Source organism: Nestor notabilis, unplaced genomic scaffold (genome assembly GCF_000696875.1).
Source record: "Nestor notabilis isolate BGI_N333 unplaced genomic scaffold, ASM69687v1 scaffold1650, whole genome shotgun sequence".
Lineage (NCBI taxonomy): Eukaryota > Metazoa > Chordata > Aves > Psittaciformes > Psittacidae > Nestor > Nestor notabilis.
The window spans coordinates 3,528-28,935 of record NW_009912258.1 but is presented as its reverse complement, the minus strand read 5'-3'; the positions used below and the strand labels follow the sequence as shown (position 1 = coordinate 28,935).

The 25,408-nt window shown below is 37.0% G+C and overlaps 1 protein-coding gene across 1 annotated transcript in view; it reads right to left on the bottom strand.

Annotated features, from left to right (window-relative positions):
• Nucleotides 1–3,609: 3,609 nt before the first annotated feature.
• The window catches only part of NRG3 (neuregulin 3), a gene marked incomplete at its 5' end in the record, with an annotated part of 23,596 nt that continues 1,797 nt past the window's right edge, over nt 3,610–25,408 (bottom strand). The window contains 3 exons of the mRNA XM_010018482.1: nt 3,610–4,117; nt 9,883–10,053; nt 19,037–19,164. Of these exons, the coding sequence (XP_010016784.1) occupies nt 3,610–4,117; nt 9,883–10,053; nt 19,037–19,164 (807 nt within the window). The remainder of the gene's footprint in view (nt 4,118–9,882; nt 10,054–19,036; nt 19,165–25,408) is intronic.

Sequence of the window (25,408 nt, the reverse complement as noted above, 5' to 3'; positions counted from 1 at the left end):
CTGAAGAGCTCTTTTTCCATGGATGCATTTGTTGATCAAAATTTAGCTGTGCAAGAATTAGAATGTTCCGGTTTTGTGTCATGGGTGTACTGAAGAATTTTCCAGTGCTTAATGTTGTGAAATGTGCCCATACTCACCTACATTTCCTATTTCAAATGCTGGGGTCATTCTACCTGGTTTTTTTTTTTTTTTTTTAGGGTTATTTTGAAGAAATTCTATACAGAAGAAAAGAAAAAAATCAGGATATACACTTCTCTCACAATTCTGCTCCACAGTATTATGCTGAAGAGACACAGGCTTTCTCTGTTCAGTTCAGAGGAAGTTCAATTTATTTAGTTAGCTGTTCTCCCAGTTTACTCGAGTGTAATGCTGCATGTGTGAATTTTCACACCAGACTACACTTGAAACTTCATAGGTCAGATATAATTTTTAATTACATTACAGGTAAATTACTGAGTTCAGAGACTCTTTTAGAGGAATTACAGTCTGTTTCCAAGAATAGGAACAGATGTAATTTTAGGAATGAACTGCACTGACTCACATCCCTTCTGATCCACTGAGTTCAGTGTGACCATAGGGGTTGGAAGTAACGCAAAATTCGGCCTACCATTTTGGCTATTTCGGTACAACTTTCTGTTGTGTCCTCTACATAGTTAACTGTCAGACTTCAGAGAAAACTTTTTCCATTCATTGTAAAATAGAAGGGTCCATGGAGGAAAACTGGTGCATTAGAGAAACACACAAATGACATTAAGGCTACCTAGTTTGATGTTTTCAAACCTTTTTCTTTTCCTCTGCAAACGATGACAGTTTCAATAGGATCTGAAGTGATACTCTTAACAAATAATACACTAGTCTGTCATATGGTTAATATTAATGTCTCTCTATTCAAACATGCTGAAAACTGAATAGAACAGTTAACATATAACAGTCACACATCCTTTGCTGAGTACAAGATCGCATCTCTAACATGAACTGAAGATATCCTCACCATTTTAAGATCTATCGTTCAGTCAAACATTTCGTTCTCTTAAATACATCGCTCTTCCCCTCTTTCTGAGTCTTTCAGGCGTGCTGAGTGAACACATTCTCTCCATAAAGGCATTGCTTATGACATGTTCTTTCTTCAACAGAAATTTTGCTGTGTATTTCCAATATGTTGGTTGCTAAAGGTGAATTTGCAGTTTGGTAGGATTTGGGGGTGAAAAGGCCCTACATCTGGATTGAAAAGATTTAATTTTGAAACATCTGTCTGGGCAGGATGCTGCATTTATTGCAGAGAGAGCATTTCTTGATGAAATTAATGATGAACAGTTAATTAATTGTGATCACACTTCAAGAATTATTGAATCAGAGCTTTACATAGTAGCCAGGTTTTATATTACAGGTATATTCACAGGATTTATGGGCAGAGGCAACCTCACTTTGCTCATGTCCTGAGCTGGTGGGATGTAAATGGTGTTGACAGAAAAGTCATATGACTATAGGGATGTGAAGCTGAGCCCCACCTAAAACACCTCGTTTTTCAGAGGGTTTATTTGGTGTGGGCTTGGGGCCATACCTAGCGTGGTTAGCTCAACTCATGCATGGTGAGACTGTGCCCAGCCACAGCATATTGCAGAAACATGTCAGGGTGAGACCACTCCTCATGGTGATCGCACATTACGGCTACAACAAAAGCCCTGTGTCTTTGAAGAAGGCATTTCTCAATGAGGCATGCTCCATCCTGGGGCACAAAGCGAGTTTGCCCTCAAATGTATTTTTATTGAAAATACACAGCAAAAATTACAGCATAGAAAGTTTTGTAAACACGACAATTTCATTAACTTTATCTTAAAAAATCAAGCCAAAACAAAAAACAAAACCTCAAAAGAAACCCAAAATAAGACTTGGTGAATGAAGACTGTGAATAGTAATTTTTTTTACTGCCTTAACAAAAAAAATGACATACACCTTCAGCATTTCTTTTGCAAATTTACTTGACAGAGGTTAAAATATTGCTTTATTCTGACTCAACATACAACAGCACTGCATGATTGATTGTGCTATTTTGGGAAGTCTTGAGAACTGGTAAGTCTGGGGCACATAAATAAATTTAACAATTAATTTGCTGCAAAGGAGTATTTTATTACACTCTGTATATACTGTAAATTTTTTTTTAATCAATCTTCTGTCATTAACCAGGGAAAGCTATTTAGCAATTATTTATTATAGCTGATTTTACTTTTCCCCACGAATAAGGAGATATTTTAACACTAATAAAACCAGTAATGTGTATGCCACTGAATCCAATTCCTTGTATTATTGGCATATTGTGTTATAAGTTATGGGGGAAGAAGGACTCAAGAGAAAGCAATTGCAAAAAATGCTTATAATGTGATTGGGATATGGCAACCAGGAAATGACATTTCTTCTCTAAGGCCTTGATTCCCTGCAGGGAGTGATTTGGTGGAAACCATCTGCTCTTACCTAGCTCAATTAGAATTATATCTATGCATGCTTGTGGGTCTGCCCATACTGAACCATCTGCAGGGTTGAAGCTTTAAAGTTCACAAGCCTAAGCCATGATTAATTGAAGTGACTGGAGAAGTGAAAGTAGGAACAAATTAGGGCAGTGTGGACACTTATAAGATGGATTTTGATCATTCTGGATCTAACTGACTCTTCTTTCAACAACCCATAATAAAAAATAAGTTAAAAAAAAATACACACATACTTAGAAGTGCTCCTTGAGAGCTTACAAGTGCCTTCAAAGTATAACAGTTTAGAAATGTTGAGGGGTCGTTAATGAACAACAGAATTTATGTTCCCACTCAAAAACTCCCAAATCAAATCCAAACATTCCATAACAAACACATTTGGACTTTTTGTTCTTCCTCACTCTCCACCAAGGCTGCTCTGACAGGCAAAGCTCAGAAAATGGAGCACCCGCAGGCTCCTGACCACTGTATCTTTAGAGACCCCAATCCCACTCCACGCTTGGCTGAACACAAAGCTCCTAAATGTTTCCATTGACTTTCTTGGACTGACTGACACATTAAAGTAAGGTTGAGAGTTAAGTGTCTGGCTCAATTTAGGGATTTATTGTCATTCCACAGTACGTACCAGACCTCAGAAGTAGATGCCTGTGTGCCATGGTGCGAACCTGGAACCAAGAGGAGAGGGGGAGAAGGTACTGGGTCTGTGGTGGGGTCATGGGACTTGCTCCCCAGGGTCTGAGTCCCTGGGCAGCAGCTGACTGCAGCACTGCCCTGAAACCAGAAATCAATCTAAGAATGGTCTTGGCCTTTACTAAAGAAAAGATGCATAGCCTAAGCCTTTGGAGAGCTGAAGAGGACCATGGTAAAATGCTCTGTAACTGAAACTTCACGTGTAATCCTGCCTAGAAAGCACCTGACGCACACGTCATCCCTCCTGGAACTTTTCCCTTAAAAAAATATTTTGTTAAAAAACACTATGATATGAGGGCGATTGACTATTTGGTTTCTTCTAAGTAGATGCTCTTAAATTAATGCATATAAATAATTTGTACTTAATTTCCTCCCTTCCTGTTTAGCAAAGCATCAAATGCACAGATCTCGTTTCCCCTCCCACAATCCCCACACAAAGTCACTTGGTCAATACCGAGTCTCTTTGCGTTTCGCTTTTTAAGACAAATTGTGCCTCTTGCTCTGACTTGGCCACGGGGCTCATGGGCAGAAAGGCCGTGTTTTCGCTCGTGCTGCTCTCTGCTTCTACTCTCGCCAGTTCATAGTCCTCCGACCGCCTCGCGTCCGTCAGAATCCGAATCTGCTCCTGCACAGTTTCTAGCAATATTTTCACTTCATGTTGTTCTGCTATAAGACAATTACTGACTGGGGAACTCACATTGACAAGTTCAGCTGAATAGGAGTTTTTGCACCATTTGATGCCTGTTACTTCAGAAACATTTTGCATTTGCATGCAGGCTTCATCCAAGCCCACAGATGGGATGATGGGAACAGAGTTGGCCCTTGAAGACGAATAGCCGACCAAGTCCTTCTGATCCATGTTATTAAAATAAGGGGTTGTCTCTCTTGAAGGCAGTTGCATATTTATTGAAGTATTCTGAGGAGTTTTTAAACCACTGGATGAATACCTGGAAAGAGTAAAAAGAAGGTTTTGTTGTACATCAAGTGGTCAGATGCAAAAAGCAGCAGTAATACTCTGCCATTCAGTAAACTGTGCTGAAAAGATGCATGTCATTTTCCCCTCACTCTAGGAACACTTGGTAATAGTGTGGCCCTGGAGAAAACAACAGACTCTGGAGACCTGGCTTTGATTCTCAGATCTGCTGGTGGCAAACCATTGCTTTCCTCTCAGTCTCATTTTGCCCACCAGTATATGAGAAAAAAGACAATTCCTTTTTAAAAGATTTCAAGAGTTGTACTGTATTATTATTTGTCTTTGACGTTATATTTGAAATTCCATTCCTATGCTCCTAACTGGGGAAGTGGATTGATGCTTTCTTTGCTTTCATTTGTGAGTTCAGAACTCTCAATGTCAAATGGCTACTTTAGGAAAACACTTTAAAAAGGTGCGAGAATAAAAGAACTTTAAACAAAACACGGCTGTGTAGTCTTTATGTATATAGAAATGATTGCCTGTGCTCCCCTTCAAACAAGCAGAGCACCTAAGTGCAGCATACCTCTAAAAACACGCGTTTTTTTCAACAGCCCATACTCCTAATGTTGACCTGATTTGTTTTCTTGGATCTCATTTGGAAATAGAGCTAATACATTTGGCTTGAGCAAATGTCTGTGTTTTCCTGACACTGTCATCCTGTGCTTCAAAAAAACATAAAAATAAAATCTTTATCCTCCATTAATACATTATCATAGCATGATTTTTTATTTATTATGAGGCAACTTAGGCGAATTTTTATCAACATTTCTGATTTGTTTTAAAGCCAAATCCATTACTCTGATCAGAAAGAGTTTTACATTATATACTTAAAAAACAGAAGTGGAAAGTGTACTAAATATAAACCAAAGGAAACAATGACAAAAAAAAGTTTCCCATCTGAGAAGTAGCATGACTACAAATATGGTGCTCTATGAGTTAGTCATGATTGCCAAGGACCACAGACATCACCTCAGTACTGGAACATATTTTATTTATAATCAGCTTTGTGATCATATCACTACTTAAAGTCAAGCTAATGGTGAAGTCTAATAGGTTTTATCCATAGATGAGGAAAGCAACATTTACATCTGGTGTGGAAGCAGCTGCTTTGAGCTATGACTTGAAGGGTATTTTTCTGAAAGCTGCTTAAGCCTGCGGGACTTCACTAGGGATATCCTCCTACTCATCCATGCCTTGGTGCTTTTTGGCATTAGCAGAAAAAGAACTAAGGAATAGAACGTGAATTGCATGAAAGAGCCATAGTCCAATATTAGCTCACAACACTAATTAAGTGGAAAGGCTTCCCTTTGGCCTCATCCTCCTGGCAGGCTGTCAGACAGGAGAGAGGAGGAGATATCTTTAGGCTCATTTCCAGCAGAGCGCCACTGACTTGTAATTAACTCATATATGGTGGCACTGTGTTTGTACAACTGTTTGACACATTAACCTGTACATGTGCATGCATGCAGTTCTGTACAGCCCTTATATGAAAACTCTCCAGGTGTCCCCAAAAGACCAGAAAACGCAGCTGGGAGTGCTGCAATATGGAGGAGGTGTTGTGATCTTTGCTGCTATCTGATGGAAAGACATACTGCTTTGGGAAGTGAAACCCAGGGGAATAATATAGCAAGCGGCTTTTTCAGATGCATTCTAGAACTTCTGGTACATGCTGTATAGCTGTGTTTATGTCCTACATCTGAGCCAGCTAAGACTCAGCTTTGGTTAACGGCATTTGCACTCTGCTTAGACACACGTGTAGCCATTTATGGAGGGTCTTTTTAGAACAGTTTTCAAGTATCAGTATGAATGAAATACTGATCAGGGATATTATTCCCAAGGGAAGATAATTAAAAAAAAAATAAATGAAAACAAAACAATGCAGACCTTTGGGTTGTGCCCATTCTTGTTTCCTTTGCTTATTATATAATTCAAACGACTATAGCTGGAGAGATCGCATCAGTTGCATTATTCCCTTTTTTGGTAATTCGGGCCCTAAATATATTCTGGGCTGCACCCTGAAAACAAAGGAAGGGAATGTTTTTCATGAATTCCACATGCAATGGATGCATTATATGGATGATACATAAGCAAAACCAAGAAAAAACTGAATTAAAATGGGTTTGGTGAGAAAACAATAACATTTGCCAATTCCGTAATAGAGATTCAGTTGTTCTTGGTGTTTTGAACACTAATTGGCAGCAACAATAATATGTAATGCAATGCCTGGCATACTTCCATGATATTTCTTGAAGTACAGATAGACTCACCAATTTTCTGCCAGAATTATATGTTTCTGCCCTGTGCTTACAAGGCTTTCAAAGAAGGACTGAGGTTGAATTAAAGCACATACACTGTGCAATGGGCAAGGTATTAAACTAGCAGGGATATTACATTTACGTCTTGTAAGAGTCTGCTTTTGGTCAATTATAAACTGATCCATATTTCTACTTGTGACACAAGACTGCTGCTGTTTTCAGTAGACTGAGACTTAGACCTATAATTGCAGAATCTTAATTACATTTTCCTATAATTAACTTTCCCAGAACAATAGTTCCTCCCAAGAATATCTGGCTTTTTATGTGAAAAATTATTTTGTCTGAACGAATTCATTCATGTGCTCGTATTTCAAAGTGCAGCTTTCTTTCCACCCTTTCCTTAAAACCAAGAAAAAAAAAAGAGAAACTTGAACATTTATAAATATGCAACAACTCACTCAGCGTTCAAGAGTCTAAATTAAAGAATGACACTGAAAAAAGCGTAATAATTTTACTGTCCCTGTAAAACACATATAAAGAGAGACAGAAGAGATTGGTACTTAGAATATAAAATGTTTTTTTGTTTAGCACAGTACAATAGCTTAGCTATAAGACCTATAACTATAGATGTCCAGTACAAGAGCCTGACGAAAAGGCCCGTTAAAACAAACAGGAGTCATTCTAGGAGCATTACTGGGCTTTGGTTCAGCCTTGTAAGCACATACACCTATATATATATACACCCCATTTTCTACCTGTAGATATGACACATTGGCTCTTGTATATATAAGCACATTTATATCTGTATATGTACACAGTTACAGGCTATAAGGCATTACTTCCAACACTTCATACAGTGTAACATGAAGAGCTGTCACTGGAAGCATGTGATCAAACCACTGCATGCAAACTCGTGACACCCTCAGGGACTCAAACTGGTCACTGAGATGTGACTGGCATTGAGATAGTTTGTTTTCTTTAGGCCCCTCATTTCAGGCAGGTTTTTCTACTCCTTCAAGTAGCATAGTGATTAAATAACTGATATTAGCAGTCTTTGACTCAAACTCTGCAAATATTAGCTCCTGTTGCAAATCATGAGGTCTGGTGCTTCTGGAAGGTGGCAAAAGCTTTCTTCTCAACGTGGGATGGGAAGAGGAGCCCTTTTACAGCCTAGACAAAAACTAATCAGGTAAATTAGCCTCCTTTCTATCAAATGTAAATATACAAAATCTGATTAAACTGCTGATGGATGAACTTCAGAAGGGTCAAACAACTAGGGACATAAATCACTTTGGTTTATGCATCCCTATAGGAAAACATGGAGGTGAAAAGGGAGAAGAAAGGAAGTAGTGTAAGTTCTGCAGGGAACAAGGGAACTTTTCTTTTGGGCTGGAAATCTAATGAGAATACAAACACTATAAAACTAGTAGATACTTAGAAGATGGAAAGCCATCTGATTTTGGGGAAACCTCTTCCTAAGTTAGAAGAATTCCACATAAAGTAGAATTAGCGAATTATTTTTTATATTTGTTCAAAACTAAGATGCGTACTTATATTCTGGTTGAGAGATTACTTTGCTGCAATACAAAATAACTTGCAAAAAGTTTTGCTACATTATTAAAAGACTAAATTTTCATAAAAAACATCACCAGTAAAACACTGTAATAAAATAAGATCAAAGAATTGTTTTTATTTTCATGTCTTACATTGACATTTAAAAAATTAATTTCCATGGATACCAGTTGAAGACTTTTGGTATCATATTTGTGATATACACAGACTGCTTTGAATCCCTGTCACAACACCACCTGTTATTGCTCCTTCAGAGAATGGTCCAGTTGTTATAGTCAATATTAGGAAGATCTAATTCTACAGACATCCCTAGCACACAAAATATGGATGAAGTGCTTGAGTGGATTGAGGCCAGAAGGGGTAACAGTCTGGTCCAAATATCAACCTTTTGCAGACCTGCAAATTTAAAATATAGGCCAGTACAAGATGATGCTTGTAATATCACACACTGATTTCCTAGAGAAGAGAAAATACAACTACCTGCAAGACAGGTTTGCTGCTAGCTACCTCACTTCTCAACCGAGGAAGGGGCCGCAGCACTCTCCAGAGCCTGTGTTACAAGACGCTGCCATTAAAGAGGGAAGGCTCTTAGCCTGCCCCTTTCAGGAAGGGTTGCATTTGGAGTCACAATTTTTATAATGAATTATACACACATCATCATACACATGAACAATAATGTATTTACTGCAAGGATTACTAAATAAGTTTTCCTTAGAAGAAGCAAAGAATAAAAGGAAAAAAAGTATGAGACAAATTTATACCTTTAAAAGAGGTCACCAGACACACAAACCTTTTGAGGCTTTGCTTTCTCCCTTCACAGGTAAGCCCTGTTCTTGGTCTGTCTTTCCTAATTACTGATGCCAACTTTGTTAGGTAGATCAGCTACAAAACATTTAGTGAACCAAGTCCCCCTCTCACACTGTTCCCCAGACTGGGCAGTCTCATTGCAGGTTGGAAAGCATGGTGAGGCAGACATGGATGCAATGTGTGCATGCCTGCGTGTGTGCCCACAACACACGTGTAAAAGCACTTATTCTCAGTCAGCACTTGTGACTGCCATTTCCCAGGAGCTCAGAGTGGATAGTGACCTTTCTTCCCTCAGGAAAATTAAACATGTAGGTGGCTTAGTTCTGCACTCCATAAAGCCAGTTCTGATATGGAAAACATACAACTGCTCACTTCACTGCACTCAGCTGTGACTCACATGTGTCCAAATGAAACTATTATTCCATTCCAGATATCACTCCTAGTTTTACATATAACATGTCTGCAGTGATTCTAGAAAGTCTTCGGAAATCTGTAGGGATACGCAATTGCAAAAGACTTCAAAGGCAGCTAGCTGTAGGTGCTCAGGAGCACTTCTGAAATACAGACCTTACGTACAGCTGGAGCTCACGTTCAATATTCCAATAAGCTGAACTGAAAAAGGAAAAATACTGGATTCTTTGTGCAGTTTCAAAGACAAACTTGTTTGAAGTTACCGCTATTCAGTCTCTACAGCAAACACACTTTGCAATGTACATTGACTTATTAAAAAAAAGAAAATAATCTGAATTATTTTCTCTTATTTGCTCAGTGCTGATGGAAGAAAAAAATGCTATGCAAAAGCTACTAGAACATCACATCGCCACTAGAAAAACCATCCATTATAAAGAGTAACATTGCCAATCACTTTGTTCTAATCACTTTCGACTACAGCCTTTGAAAGGCTTAAAAAGAGCAGCCAGCCAAATGAGAATGTATTACCTTCAAAGAGCCAGTATGCTGAAAACATTCCTCTGCTTTCAATACTATAAACCCTGGATCCACACTACATTACAACAAAGTTGGAAGGACTGTAATGGCAAAGCATATTAACCACATAACAGCAGATACTCACACACTGGCTCACTTCAGTTACATTATTACTTACCCGTGACAAGGTATTGTGTCCTGGTCTGTGATCCTTGACTCTTCTAGCTGTTGATATGCTGGTCCTGTAATTCCATTGAACCTACCCCGAGGTAAGGGAGGAGTCCTGCGAAAGGCATTTCTATGTAGCATCCCACTTTTTTGTCCTGGGCTGCAGCATGAAGAGAGACTTCTAGGAACAACACCAAGAGTACAGGAGAAATTATCACAGAAAAAATGTAAACTTCTGCAAAGTAAAGATTCAGGATTAATAATGCATGGACTACTGTTTCTGTAACTTTGCTGTGCCAGTCTATGATGTCAGTTGAAATTCTCTATGGAAATGTAATACTATAATCCATAGTTAGCTGCTGTTTATGCCATATTTAATACATCACCTCTCTTATAGGAATGAAAATAATTGACTGCTATATGAAATGTTTTCTCATATTTCATGAAGGATGCTTCTTTTTCTTCATGATGCGTACCATAATCCTGCTATACAGAGTTGACTCAAACAGTATAAACACTACAGCTCCATCATACCTATAGCTGAGCTCAAAATCAGATCCTAAATTGAGAACCCATTATATCATCTATCAGCCTACAAGGTGCTGCTTCCAGATACAACATCATTAAATTGTGAAAAAAATGTAAGTGAAGAATCTAAGTGAAGCTTATGAACTGCAGCTCAAAGAAACCGTATCTGACAAGTTTTCTCCACGTTGAACAAGATTTCTATATTGTTTTATTTGTGCTTTATATACAAAATGTTTTCTTCTTTGGATACACTGATAAATACTGTGCTGTTTCTGAGATATAATACAAACTTGAATAAGATAAAAACAAGTAATTGTTTTTTTCTTATTTTAGAAAATTTCTTTTGTAAACATTATTGTTGAGTTTTGGAAGAAGAATGGATTTTTTCCATTACATGCAGGTATTAAAAGTTATCTAGAATCCATAGTTTTGATATATTAACCACAAATTTAGCTGTTGCTGATGCAAAAACAAGGGAACACAGAATTAAGGCAAGACATAAAGTATTCCTACTGTTAACAGGTCACAGTCCTGCATGGTGTGACTGGCTATTCATTTTCCAGTTACTCCTATTTCTCTTAACATCTTCTGGATCTCAGAAATGCACATGTATCACCTTATGTTCTGTTACATCTTTAATGATATTTTAATATAGGTTTTGTAGATTAATTTAAGAGTCCATTTTTGATTATGTGAATAATTTCACCTTCTGATAAAGTTCAGCTATGCAAAAGACTTTTCATAAATTTGCTTCTCTTTTCCTATTATAACTTGACTTAAAAGCAATCTGCATTTTATACCTAGTGGAAACTTTATTTACAGTTAGGGCCACATCTACTCCCAAACCAATTCTTGCTCAGACCAAGTATCCTGGACAAATTCTCTGGGACTTTACATTTCCATTAAAAATGACCTCTTCCCCCTCAAGTCAAAACATAAGAAATGAATTCCTATCTTACTACTCAGGCTACCAGTCTTCCACTGCAATCTCCACTCTGTTCTCTCACACACTTTTATTTTCCCGGTGCTTTTTAATTGAAAAGATCAACAACCCATAGCAATAATACTCCCCAAGAATTTTTGATGCTACCTTAAATAGATTTTTCCTTAGCTATTAAGGATGCTGTGAAAAAACTTCTTAAAAAAACTTAAGTACTGTCCTTTCAGTTCTAAAGGCTAAGTTCAAGTTGTGAGTTACAGTTTACTTTCTGTAAAATAACACTACCACGTCACAAAAGAATTGACAATTTCTGCTCAGGAGAGCCTGAGATTATTACAAGATGTAGCTGAATGAGTAATTTTTGTTGGATAATGAATTTCAGGGTTTTTTTTGATTGCAGTATATTCATCAAGGAACTACAAAAGTCAGCAAATAGATTAACTTAAGAAACTTTAGACTGATTACAAATATTTTAAACTAGAAAGGCACTGTTTAATTGTGGTTGGTTTTATGCCCTTGCACATCTTACTTGCTGGATGCACATGGTCTCCAATGTAATAACATGCACATGCAAATTCACAAAAGCTCTTGTTACAGCATTTATTATTTCAACACAGAAAGGTAGACATGAGGTAACTGATATAACCTGCAGTGAAGATGCAGATAAATGACTTATCTGTACTTCCTTCAGCTTGCACTGAAACTCCTTGCTACACAAAACACTAGATGCTACAGGCTACTAAAAGGTTGGTTAGGCGGAAGGGACCTGGCACATGCCAGTATCTCCCTGCAATCGCAGCAGGTCCTGCACCAGCAGAGCTTAAGCAATCGATTTTTTCCTAATGTGAGGCTCTTATGCTTTCAACATTTCTGACAGAAAAAATGGAGTGTAAAAATGAACAAAAATAATTTGTGGTCATGGGCACACAAACTCACTAAGGACCAGGAAATATTTACACAAGAGTGCAGCTGCAAGCTAACACTCATAGCTTGAAGCACCAAAGACAAGATAGTAACTTTTTTTTTTTTAATGTTCTATGAAAAAGTAACTCCAGCATAATGAAGCTTTCCCTTTTTCACAAAACTTCCATGAACATCAGCATACTCCTCCTCCATGACAGTTAATACAGTCCCTCTCAGACTTCTGCTCTACTGCTCACGTGAAGTGTTCCTCTCTCTGAGGCAAACAATGCCTTTCAGACTTCTTCAGGGAATTTATCCTCCTTTAGCCACCATTATGGTTTCTTCCTCCCTGTACTCCAGCCTAACTAGGTAAGAATACCCAGCCCACATAACCGAGCTGTTCAACAAAACAGACCAATAAGTAAAGCTGTAGCAGATATGTCTTTAAAATCTCTTAATCAATTACTCTAGAATAACAAAAAATCAGAATATGCTTGAACTGGTTCACAAGTAATGCATAAACTAGTGAGAAATATAGTTCTGATGAATTAATGGTTTGAAAAAAGTAGTTCAACCATCTCTGAAGTGAATTAAGAACTTGGGATTCATTGTTGCAAATTGTTTTGTGTGAAAATTTTCTTCAGGTTGAGCAACCAAGTAAAAACAAAATCTGTCTCAGCAGGTTCAGTAGTCTCTTCTCAAGGCATATACACAAATCCCAAATGCAGATAACGATGTTCATGAAGAGAAGACTTGCAGTCAATTTTACAGTAACTTGGAATCCTCCCATACTACTTTTTAGTCAATTATTAAACCAAATTGATTATACACCACATTACGAACACATTCAGAAATAATTTTGTCAACAGAACATGAAAAGCGTAAGCAAGAGGATGACAAGATGTTAAAACTGGATGGGATCTGAATCCTTTCCTTCTTGTTTAATAAGCACAACAGAGATACAGAAATAGTGCTTATAACCATGCTTGTCTACATATCTATTTTACTTTTTCTTTCCCCTTCTTTCATTATTGTCATTCATGAAAAGAAAGATGCAAAGCTGAAGGCAGGAAAGTTATGAATTGATTGTAAATACTCTGAATCTCTATTTGCAAAAACTATACAGAGGCATATTATGTTACATACTCTATTACCTCCTGATCACAAGGTGCAAATAGTGTTGAAGACAAAGGTTTTGTCCTTGCAAGACAGAAATAGTAAATACATAACCCAAAGACAGAGCTGACTGCCAGATAGACAGTGTCTTCTGATGCTCCCTAGGAGCCATGTTTTTAGGCTAAGTTAGATAATCTACTGCTAACATTTGTACAGATCAACTATTCAGACTTTCAAGCAATTTTCAGTTTTAATAAAAAGGCTCTGTTATACCTGAGAACATAAGCATCACTCAATAAATACAATGCAGCAATAATAATGCTGTATCACAAAGTCCTTTTGTCAGATGTCTTACAGGAACGAGATGACACACAGTGAGTGCATCTCTGTTAAAGCCTGTTAAAGATGGCTACGCAAAGAGAGAAAAGTAACATAATGTTTAGGACTTCAGCAAAATTGTATGTGATTAAAAGAATACTAAGATTATAAGGAGATTATTGTGACAAAGTTGTGGCATATGAAAACTGTATTTCATAGTTTTATCCCTTTTTTCTCCATAGTCTCTTTCCCATGTCGTTGTAAAGTAATCATGTACTCTCTCAGGACACGATTACTGTCTAGGAAAATGTCTCATCTACAATGGCACAATAACCTGTGCTTCCAAGCTTGTGTTCATGAACCGTTACAGCTGGTCAGGTTCTCAGCCCAGGTGATGGAGTGGGACTGTAGCCTGTTGTTTGCAAAACTCTCTTCTCCCTTCACATACATAGAAGCTTTCTAGCAGCCAGGCTATACCTACAAATAAACACTTGATTTCTGAAATGGGAGCACTGTTGCTCCATTATATATTCTGGTATTCAGGAATAGCATGTGTCAGGGCTGACTGGGGACTTCGCAACTCTACATAAATCTTTCAACACTTTCTGTATCATCTGGTCACCATCCCAGTTCCACCAGATAGATACATACAATAGGAAAAGGGAGGACAGCATTCAAAGGTACCTCAGCAGCACTGAGTTTAATCATCTGCCATAACTTCATCATATACTCCCTGTAATTTATTGATCAACCTTCATCCCAAAATTACAATGATATCCAGGCTACTACTCCAGAAAGTTGTTCTATATTGAAAACTTTGAGGCTTCCATTCAGTTTAAAATGATTTATCATGACTATACATCTATTTGACATATATGCCACCACTTTAAATAGGTCTTCATTTTAAACAAGTCTTCTACTTCTTGTTATGCTTCCTCTGATGTATCTATAAGCAGCAGTTATATACTCTTTTCAGTCTTCTAAAGACTGGAATGAGACATTCTCTAACACTTTCTTATGGAACACAGATTATTCATTCCTCATATTAGCTCATGAATGCAATTTAACTTCATAGTAATCAGGAAGCCATTTTAACCAAGTGAGATAATAGTGCTGTATTCTCATGCTATATTCAAATGAAGTGACAACCCTGTCTTATGAAGTGGTTTTAATGTTTCTGACTTTCATTGATGCAAATGTCTTGATTAATAATTCCTCTCATCCCATTTATCTTTTGCTCAGCTGCATCACTTTGATTATTTTTTTGACCAAGTAGTATATACTGAAACTTCTTCTTCCTCATTCGTTTCTTAAATTTTATTATCAGTTCCAAAATGCCTGACCTTATATTTAGTACTGCTGAGCTGGAATCCACCTCTGTCATGCCACTCTTCAAAGTTACTCAATTACTCAATTCATTCTTTATATCTAGATCCTTACCCGTACTGACTCTTATCTTTTAAACTAATTTTTGCACCAAAGTTGTGCACAAAAGCATTAAACAAAATTTGTCCCCAGTGTTGACTAATTATTTCAGAGTTCCATTAGTGCTAGGTAAATGTCTTCAGGCCAGCACTTACCTTCTCCCTACTTTATCCCTCTCTAAAGGCATTAGACATTTGTGACAACAAATGAACTGAGGCTGTGTAAAGATCTCACCTATACCAAATATAAAAAAATGTTCTCAGTGTAGTGTTGCAAAAACTGCTGCTGATAAACTTCATGACAATTTTTAGCCTTTTTTGTATCTACCCAAAGAATCTGCTTCCCCCCCCCGCCAAGGATTTGTCCAAAATCCTTGACTAGTCTAATTCAATTTAATATGTCTTCAGTTCCTTCGATGATTTTTTCTTTTCCTAAATATTTGACATTTTCTATTCCATCTTCACAGAGCACTGCTCCTATTTTGACAGATTTTGCTACCAGACTTGAAATTGCATGATCCAGTTCTCTTTCCAGACTTCTTTGATCAAGATTTACTACATCATCTTGACTTGAGAGCTTTGATTTCTGCGTTTTACTTCCACTTTGACTATAGTAATGTCTATTTTCATACATTTGATTTTATTCCCATTCTACCTTCATCCTCAAATAATCACCCTAGCTGAAAAATGAAATATATTCTTTCAGGATTGTCCTCACTGCTTCATATATTACCTCTGTCCCACCATCAGCATTGCTTCTCCTGTACAGTACTCCTTTATACAGCAAGAACAATTGATTGTTTTCAGTATTACCAGTAATTCTTAACTCTCAACGACTTCTGGAAATGTTCACTTCAAGCATGCCTTCTTTCCCTCTGTGATATAGTTTGTTTTTTTTTTCATTACTTTTAGGCATTCTTTTTATTAAATTTCTACAGAAAACTATGCTCCTTCCTTGGGAAAATGCAGATTCCTTATGCTTTCTCCCTTTCAGGCTTCCTCTGCCTTTACATTCTTAGTTGCTTTAGTTTATCAGTACTTCCTTGAAATTTAATAGTCTTATTTACAGAATAACTTAAATTTACTCTTTTAGTTTAAACCGAATCAATTATATTGGGAACCTAAAAAGTAAAATACTTACTAAATAATAATAATAATGATAAAAATAATAATAATGATAATAATAATAATAAGAAGAATTTTACCATGGTTTTCATGCTACTAACAGTTCATTAATAATTCAAACATAATTTTAAATTTTAGAGTAAGTTTATCCTATCTTGTCATTTTTGTAAGACAATAAAACTGCTCTGGGCTGAAAGCCTCTGCAACTGGCTTTCATCATGGTATTCACTGAAATTAATCCCTATAAAATCAATTATGACTGAATCAATGAACGAAAATCAGGATGACTAATTGCCAAGAAAACTGCTATTCAAAGGGATCACAACTCAGTCCCATAATTATCAAAACTCTAATTTGTTTCTATCTGTAAGAAATTAAGACAGTACAGATTTTCTTCTTATTAAAATCAACAGATAATCTGAGATGAATTTTTGAGACATTGTGTAGTTTACAAGAAGTTTACTGGTTAAACACATTTGTTACTTTCCAGTTTTGACAGTACTAAGAGTTGTTTTACTTATGCAAGCAGATGATGTAAAATTCTACTGTAATAACAGTATATAATGCAAGTGAAATATTTTAGAAGTAATGTTCACTGGAGATTTAAATTCTCAATTCAATCTCTGCAGTAATTCTTCGCATGCAGCTGAGGTTGACAGAGACAGAAATCTGCCATTATCTAGTAATTTGAGTGAAATAACTAGGTGATACTTGTCAGTCAAATTTCAGCAATCCTAAATGATTCCCGATCTAGATAGTCTTACTGCCAGGCCAAAATTGTGTTGGTTTTAAGAACCGAAACATACAGGCCCTGATTTTAAGAAATGATCACCCATCATTAGTGCCCTTGAAAACACTAGCAGAGAAAACAGATCTGACAATGAAAGAAAGTATTACCATAAAAATCAGAAATAAACCAGTAATTTAGTTTAACAGTGTAAAACTGAGAACCTGCAGAGCTGCTGTAATTTTCCATGCTCACATCAGATTTGGAATGGGACAAAATGTATCCCAGTAAAAAAATAAGTTTCCTCATTTGGTTATGTTGAAAACTATTTAGTAGCTGAATTAGGAAGCCATCACATGGCACATAGATTAAAGATAGCTTTATAAGTGTTCGATATTCAAGTCTGTTGCATGTACTGTAAAGCAAGGGCCTTGTATAATAAATCCTAAGTTATAAAATTACAAAATAATTCTTTATAAATTAAGCTAGTCATTCCACAACTTAAAACAGTTCTGAGGCAAAGACTCGTAAGATAGTCTGGTGCTTGAGACCTGCAAGTAAGATGACTGTTGAGTTGTTGGGGTTTTTTGTGTGTGCTTTTTTTTTTTTTTTTTTGTAGTTTATTTGCTTGTTGTTTGTTTTGATTTTTTTTTTTTTTTTTAAGATGTGTTAAAACGAGCAATCTGGGATTCCGCAGTAGTTCCCTGTGTGGCTTATTCTTTAATTTCACTATGGAAAACAGGGAGTCTGGATAGTCATTCCTCTTTTATTGTTATTATAGCTTTCATTTTAAGTGATCTGATGTTCCCAAAGAGAAGAAATATTTTCAGTCTTTATTTCCACATTTTTAAGCTTAAGTAATGTCATGGTACAGCACCTAAAACATTTCAAACTTAGACATTGCAATCATGTTATTAAAGGTAAGGGAATGTTACTCATTTTTCTGACCTTCACCTTTTGATTAAACGGAGATAAAATTTCCCCCAAAACTTCCATGGACAGAATTCTAGGCAGCAGTTCCACCGTTCATCTATGTTCAGTAAAATTACTATGCACATTTTGAAAATCTCTGTGTCATAGAGAATAAGCCCTAAGAAACGGATCTGACATAACATTTGGCATTATTTTTTCATGCCAAACTAAAGGCTTAAGGAACGTAAAAGTAGATAGAACCCAAATATCCCTTCCTGGCTCATATGCTGCACTTTGGTAGGTTAAGCAAATAATTTATTCAAAAGAAAAGGAACATGTAGCTAATTGGGGGACTGCCATGAAGATGAATGAAATACTACAGAAGCTAAATCGTAACTTCATGCAATCTCAGGCTTTTGTTTTAGTAATTTTAAAAATTATCCTTTAATAAATGTCTTCCCCTCCAGACTACATAGCTAAAATGTTCTGATTTTTCTCAGTCTTTTTTCTCTCTGTATGCAAAGACCAAACATTATTACCAGTGCCATTCCAAAACATTATTGCTTATACCAGACACGAGTTTGGTTTCTAGTCTCATAATGAAGCACCTGCATTCTTTTTCATCCAAAAAGGCTACTAGCAGAATTCTAATCCAAATGCCATTCAGTGATGGGTGATGTTCCTCTTTATTTCTTCTTGGAAACAATCATCCAAACTTTTTGGAAGATCGGTTTTCAAGGTCCACGATGTGTTTATAAATAAGTAAGTATTCATTTCAAGTTTTATTTGTTTAAAGAAACAGTGAGAAAAGCTGTAAGTTTGCAGAAAATAACTCAGTAACTTCATGAACATTGATAAAGAAAGTTTTGTTTTTTACGGTTTCTCAAACTACAATTGTTTCATTCACTGTTCTCTGTCTACAGCTTGGATGGTGTCTTTAAATGCTTCCTCTAGGACTTTTACAAATCACAGATAAAGTTGTTGAGCACTGTTATTGCCTTTTATGTCTGCAGCTAAGAAAATGCTTGGACATCTGCTTAATGAGTCAGCTGAGGCTCTGTTGGTACCACACCATTCAGCATCTCTGCTATTCACAGCACACACATATCATCAGTTCAATGACATCCCTCGGTAGCCTGCCAAATCTCCCATCAGACAGACATTTGCTTACCTATGTTGCTTGATGGGCTGGGTTCCTCTGTCAGGAGACAAGGCCTCTGGGAAAGACTGAGGGCCTGAAAAACTAGACTCCATAACTTTGTGAAGAATAGGCCCAGGATGCCTATCTGTTTTTGAATACTGTAGCATAGAGAATAAAATTAATTAATACACAAAAGGCAAAGTATATTATTGATGCTATTCAATCAGAATTCACATCGGAGCAGGGTGAGAAGTGCTCTAATGCATTTTTAAATTAAAATTAGGCATTGCAAGTAATACATTCATTCACTATTGTTTATGTAGCAGAAAGCGCCAGTACTGATTATCTCCATTACTTTCTCCACATCAAAATGCTGATAAATGCATTAGTAGCAAAATTACTGATTGTTCTACCCACAATGGTAGGGAACACTGATCCCTTTGACTAAAAGCCTGTTTTTGTGACTGTCCATGCAGAAACTGAGATCACAAAACACATCTCAGAGGACAGTCAGCACCTTCTTCAATCATTTGGTGATTTCATCAGCATGCATAACTACAAAAATCAAACTGAAACAGCATTTGTATCCTCAGACAAGTAATAAAAATATCTGAATCCTATCCATAGAGCCAGATATACCTTCTGAACAAGTCTGAAAACTTTTGACCTCTGAGTATCTATGCTAGTAAGAACAGTGTAAACATAATTTTTCTTGTGACAGTTGTAGGTGTAGGGCAGTCTCTGGGCACATAGTGAGACAAGAAGGTCTGTAAAGCTGACACCGGACATGTGCAAGAACAGATTTTCTTGCTTTATAAGTCAACTGGAAATTCAGCAAAAATTGTCTCTGATCCTGAATGGATTCAGAAAATCAAAGCATAAAACCCCCTACATTTTGGCATAGATGAATAATCAATCTTAGCTTTGGTTACTGGGAAATATCTCAGAGATATGAGAGGTTACCCGCATTTCCACTCAGGTATTTAATTTTTTATGTTGCATTACAACGACCTGCACTAAAACTAATTAGTCTATTTTTCTTTAATCCATTCTTTCTGTATTAAGTTTGTAATTTTAGTACTAGACACCTAGATATCCATGTTATCTTTACAGTAAATTGGTCTTGTGGAGGCTATTACATAATAAAGTATTTTAGAAAGAAAACACAAATTCTAATAATAAGATAAAAAAAAAATCACATTGGTAAAAAAATACCATGTTATGATACAACAGCATAAACATTTGTGCAGAAGATAGTAGGATTTCTTTCAAAGTACAGCTCTTTTTCACAATTATTTTGTTGCCTAACAAAAGATCAGTAACTCCTTAAAAATAATAAATTATTTTCTGTTTCTCACTTACTCTTACCTACATTTCCTCAGACTTCAGCAAATCAAAAAGGAAAGTCATACAAGATTACTGTCTTAGAAAAATAGGTTACATGCAATTTTTATTCCATCTATTCAGGTTTCTTATGACTGATTTCTATAGCTAAAATAACAAATGTTTCTCTAATGCTCCTATCCCTCTTTCTGTTGTGTGAAATACCCACATAAACAGGACTGCTTATGTGCTTCTGAAGGCAAAGCTATGAGAGTGACAATATGCAAAATGTTGCTGCATGCATGAAATAAACACAACTAAAATAATAAGGAACATATTCCACTCATACTTCTTTAGTAGTCACTTGTAAATGTCGTAGACAAAATACAGAAAATTCAGACACAAGTATGATTTTTAAGGTACTCATGTCTTTGAAGGTTTTAAAGCTTAATAGTTTTCCTGCCAGTTGAAGAAATGAAACTGTCTTTGATTTCTGACCTGAATAAATCAATTTGAGCTATGTAAAGAATAGGCTGTTAGTGCCAGAAAGTTACTTCCGTCCTTTTTTGTGTTTGTTCATGATACTAAATTGAAGGTCTGAATGGCTTATAATGGGTAAGATGGGTGTAGGCAGGAGCAATGTTATACAGGGTCTTTCCCCATCCCAGCTGAGGAAAACGAAGACCCCCAGAAGCTGCTCTGATGCTGACTAGCAATCTATACCAAAGGTCCAACACCCAGCACCACCCAGGCACAGCCTGCAAAGGATATTTTTTCCCCTAACAAAACATTTCTTTTATGCCATTTTCAAACGCACCACTTACCAATTACCATAACAGCCAAAACATTCATTACAATGAAAATATGAATCACAATTTAAATTGAGGGTGTGAATATACAGAGAATTGGAACAATGCAACTGAACTTATTTGGATGTATCACATTATTCATACATTTTAATAGGTTTAAAAACATCTGGGTTTATTCTCCATTAGCTTAACTATAAGTGCCACATCCCTTCTCTGAGATGATCTTTGGAGAAAAACATCCTCAGATCTCTGTGAGGAGTTTACAGCAGTATCAGTTGGTGCCCCCAGAAGTATGGTATAGGATAACTGCCCATCTACATGCCACCAGAGCCCATCATGGTGCTTCTGCAGCCCAGTTTTCACCCAGGCGGAGCTTTGCGGAGGCCTCTGACTGTTGTGAGCTACTGAATACTCAGCCATGATGGAGAATAAGCTGTGAAATGCTTTCAAAGGACTGTTCCAGTAGGCTGAAAGCATCACTGAAAGCTTATATGTATTATCTGGGGGGTTTATGGTTTTATTGTCTTGTTTAATTATTTGCGCTTGTTTGAGCAGTTACTGAGAAATACTCATGCATATGGCTAAATAAAGAATAATGACAGCTTTAAAAAATAATTTTGCAAATATTCAATTTTTCGTGGTTTCATCAGAAAATCATATCCATGTCACACACAATTACTCAACTCTCTGACAATAAAATTCCACCCCTGCTAGTTAAAGCTAAGTGTATCTGCGAAGCCAGCCTGGGCCAGGAGACCAGAAATCAGCCTCTGCCACTGAGCTGCTATATGACCGTGGGCATGTAATTCCCCTGCTCCATGCTTTGTATTCTTTACTCTAAAATGTAGGATCCATGGATAACATATGCCGCTTGAGTGCTACAGAACAGCTTGACGCTGTTGTCCTGTTTTCCTATTATTATACAAAACAAAACACCCATCCCTTCCCCTGGATTTTTCTTAGCCCTTCATCCTCAATGATTTTCCCAAAATAGTAATAACAAAGATTCAAGAAACACACGTGACATTGGAAGAGAGGTAATGTGGGGATCCCATTTCAAAAAGGACTGACAAGGCAAAGGGGTCAGCTTTAAATTACATTCAGAGAGGGTGTCTCAAGGAGGTAAAGAGCCAGTGATTTTTCTGGATTGGCTGACCTTGCACAGAAGCCCATTGGGTGGTATAATTAACATCTTACAGGTGTTCCCATATGTGCTGTATGTTTTGTTGCCAACACTAGCTGTAGCCAGAGGCCAGTAAATTCAAGTTTGTCTATTCTGGCAGTTCTTCCTAAGTAGTCATGCAATACAGAAGAAATTTACTCTAGATCTTAGCTGATAAATCACATTGTAAGTCAGCAAAACCACACAGTGATCTTTTAAAAGATTCAAGGGTAGCTGTTGCTCAACAGATATTAATTGAAATTCTATCACAGTCACTAAAAAGAATTTACTTTTACTACTATTAACAAAAGGCAACAAGACACAAAAAAAGCTAGTGACTGCAAGCTATTAGAAACCAGTGTAGTGAAAAGTCAAACCATACACTACAGCATGAAAAGCATATTAACCACCTCAGAGGGAAAGTGATGGGGAATTAATAGATCCACTTAGTACCATGGGAGAAGGCATTAAAATCCACAAAGATAAAAAAGGCATAAACAACCACGACAGCCCTCAGAATCACTAAAAGAATGGAAAAGCTTCAGATGCCTGGTGTTTTGTTTCGTGGTTTGAGTGGGGTTTTTTTAATTTTTTGTTTGATTTTTGTTTGGTTTTGCTTATTTTTGTTGCACAACATGTTTGTCAAGTTATGAGTATTTAAAGAAACTATCTAGTCAAGGTGGCAAAAGGAGCTAGTTATCAGGAGCATGATTAGGACTCATGAAGAATGGTGAACTACAGAAAAACAGGAGGGCCACAACACCTCCTCTCGCCCCTTGCATAGTATTTGAGGTGGCACAGAGCACTTTCTTTTCTAAGAGAGGCAGCTGAGAATGACAATTTACTTCCTTTTGCCTATGAGGACATCAAACCTTTTGCTGCCATCTCACGGAGCACACTAATTAAATATCTCTTGAAGAGAATATAATTTCTTTGGGACAGAGTACATATTACTAGGAAGTCCTAAGTTTTATGAATTAGGTGAAAGAAATATGAATATCATGTGTACCTCAAAATTCATGCATTAAAAACTGTCACATCTATCTCTTCCTGACTGAAGAATTACAGCAACATTCTCAGTGCATTAGTATCCAAATCCAAGATGCTAGAAAACCTACAAAAAAGTATGTTGCTGCCTCGATATTTGGGAAAATCAGTGGACTTGAAAGAGATCCAAGAGAAATACTAGGACCTGTGTTAAAACAGTTATTTATGAATCCTGCTTACAGTATACAGTATTTTTAATGCAATTTGTATCCCTAACAAAATAATGTAATCAATTCTGAGAGAAACAGACTCAGCACAGGTGAACACAATTCCAGCTATGATCAGGAGGAATTCAGATAGAATACAGCTGTCCTGACCAAATCTAACCCGTTATTTTTACTTTTCAGAATCACAGTTGAGTAGAGGAAAGAAGCGGAGGAGATGTAACACGTCTGAGTGTGGGAAGGAAAAGCATATGATACTTCAAAATACTGTCAAGGCAAAAAAAATAAAAAATCTTTATTCCCTGCAGTATCACAAATGACAGGGAGGCGTCCGTGTTTTAACTTAAATGCCTAACTCTCCTTGCATTCTTCCTCAACCTTGGCGCTTGCCAAGGTGGGTGCTGGTATGTGGCCATTGTTACTTGTGTTTACCCTGCTGATTAGAGGGCAAAAAGCTCAGAGTGCATGCCTAACTTCTCAAATGAAGACAGTTCTAAAAAGCCTACATTTTTCAGTTGGCCAGCTCCATTTTTTTCTGAATATCCTTCTGCTTAACTTCAATATCTGAAAGAGCAATCCTGACATATGGATGTTTAATGAACCTGGGGGAAAGTCCAAAACTTCAAACCCTTTTCTTAAATACTGCCTTCAGAAATAAAGATTGCTGCAAGGTAACCCTTAATCTAGGAATGCAGCAGGAGAATTCTGATACAAATGGAGAGTGTTTTGAAAGCAAACATTGAGAGCTTTTAACCTCTGTATGTTTCACATAATGATACGGCTGTAAAAAAGCTTTAATTGGCACAGAGGTGGGATATCAGAGGTCTGAAGTCCTTTTCCTTCTGCAGTAATGCAAGCAGCTGCAAGTATAATGAGTTCAGCTAGAATAAGATACAAACTAACTCATTTTAATACTTGGTTCAAGAATGAAAGGTGTGGTTTTCATGTTAACAACAATTCTGATGCATTCACTTGGCTTCTCTCATTTAAAAAAAGCTTAAAAATTGTCTTTGAAAATACGTAATGAAAAATAATTCTTTTCCTAAAGTCCAGTCAAGGGTAAAAAGCGGAAAAAAAAAAAGAAGACGTGGAGAAAAAGTCAAGCTGTTTACAGCCACAAACCACTTGAAACACTATCTGCTATACCATGGGTCTTGGGAAATATTAAACCTCTTTCTAAAGCAACTCAGCATTGGGAAAGATCCATGCAGCCTTTACTAAATACAGCAACTTCTGAGTCAAAATGTGATGGCTCTTTCAGAACAGACATTACTAGAATAGCATGCAATTATTCTCAGGTTTACACCAATGTATTCTTCCTTTAGAAGAAAAAGCAGGGTGAAAAACCCAAAAGCATCACCATTCAAAATAGGCAGGAGAAAGATATGGGAGAAGTGTTCAAGGAAAGAGAGAAAGGTGACATACATGTAAGCGAGACAGTTTTCCCATGTGAGAGGAGCAGAAGAAACAGCTACAGATTACATACAGCAAAATGGTAGACTGGAAGACTAGTTTCCAGAAAATAGACACCTTAATTTATTTAAGTTTATTTACTCGCTCCTAGAAATAAAGAGAAGATTTCTCCCCACATCCATGTGGTAGGAGCTGCAGATGGGAACTGCAGAGAGATCACGTCCTGGCAGTGACTGGCAAAAAGGTAGCAGCACAGCCGCAGGAGGGAGCAGTGGGAGTGTTCTTCTCCTTGTGGCAATACCTGGTCCCTTTCCCACTTAGCAGGTAACGCCTAGGGCAGATCTCTGGTCTCTGGTGGGGAGCTACTCAGTCATTCCTATGAAATGCCATTTCAAAGTTCTTTTCTGCTGCCTTGCCACCCCCCCGCCCCTTTTTTTCCGCTCCAATCTGCCAAGTTTTCTAAATATTTCATGAATTGCCTACA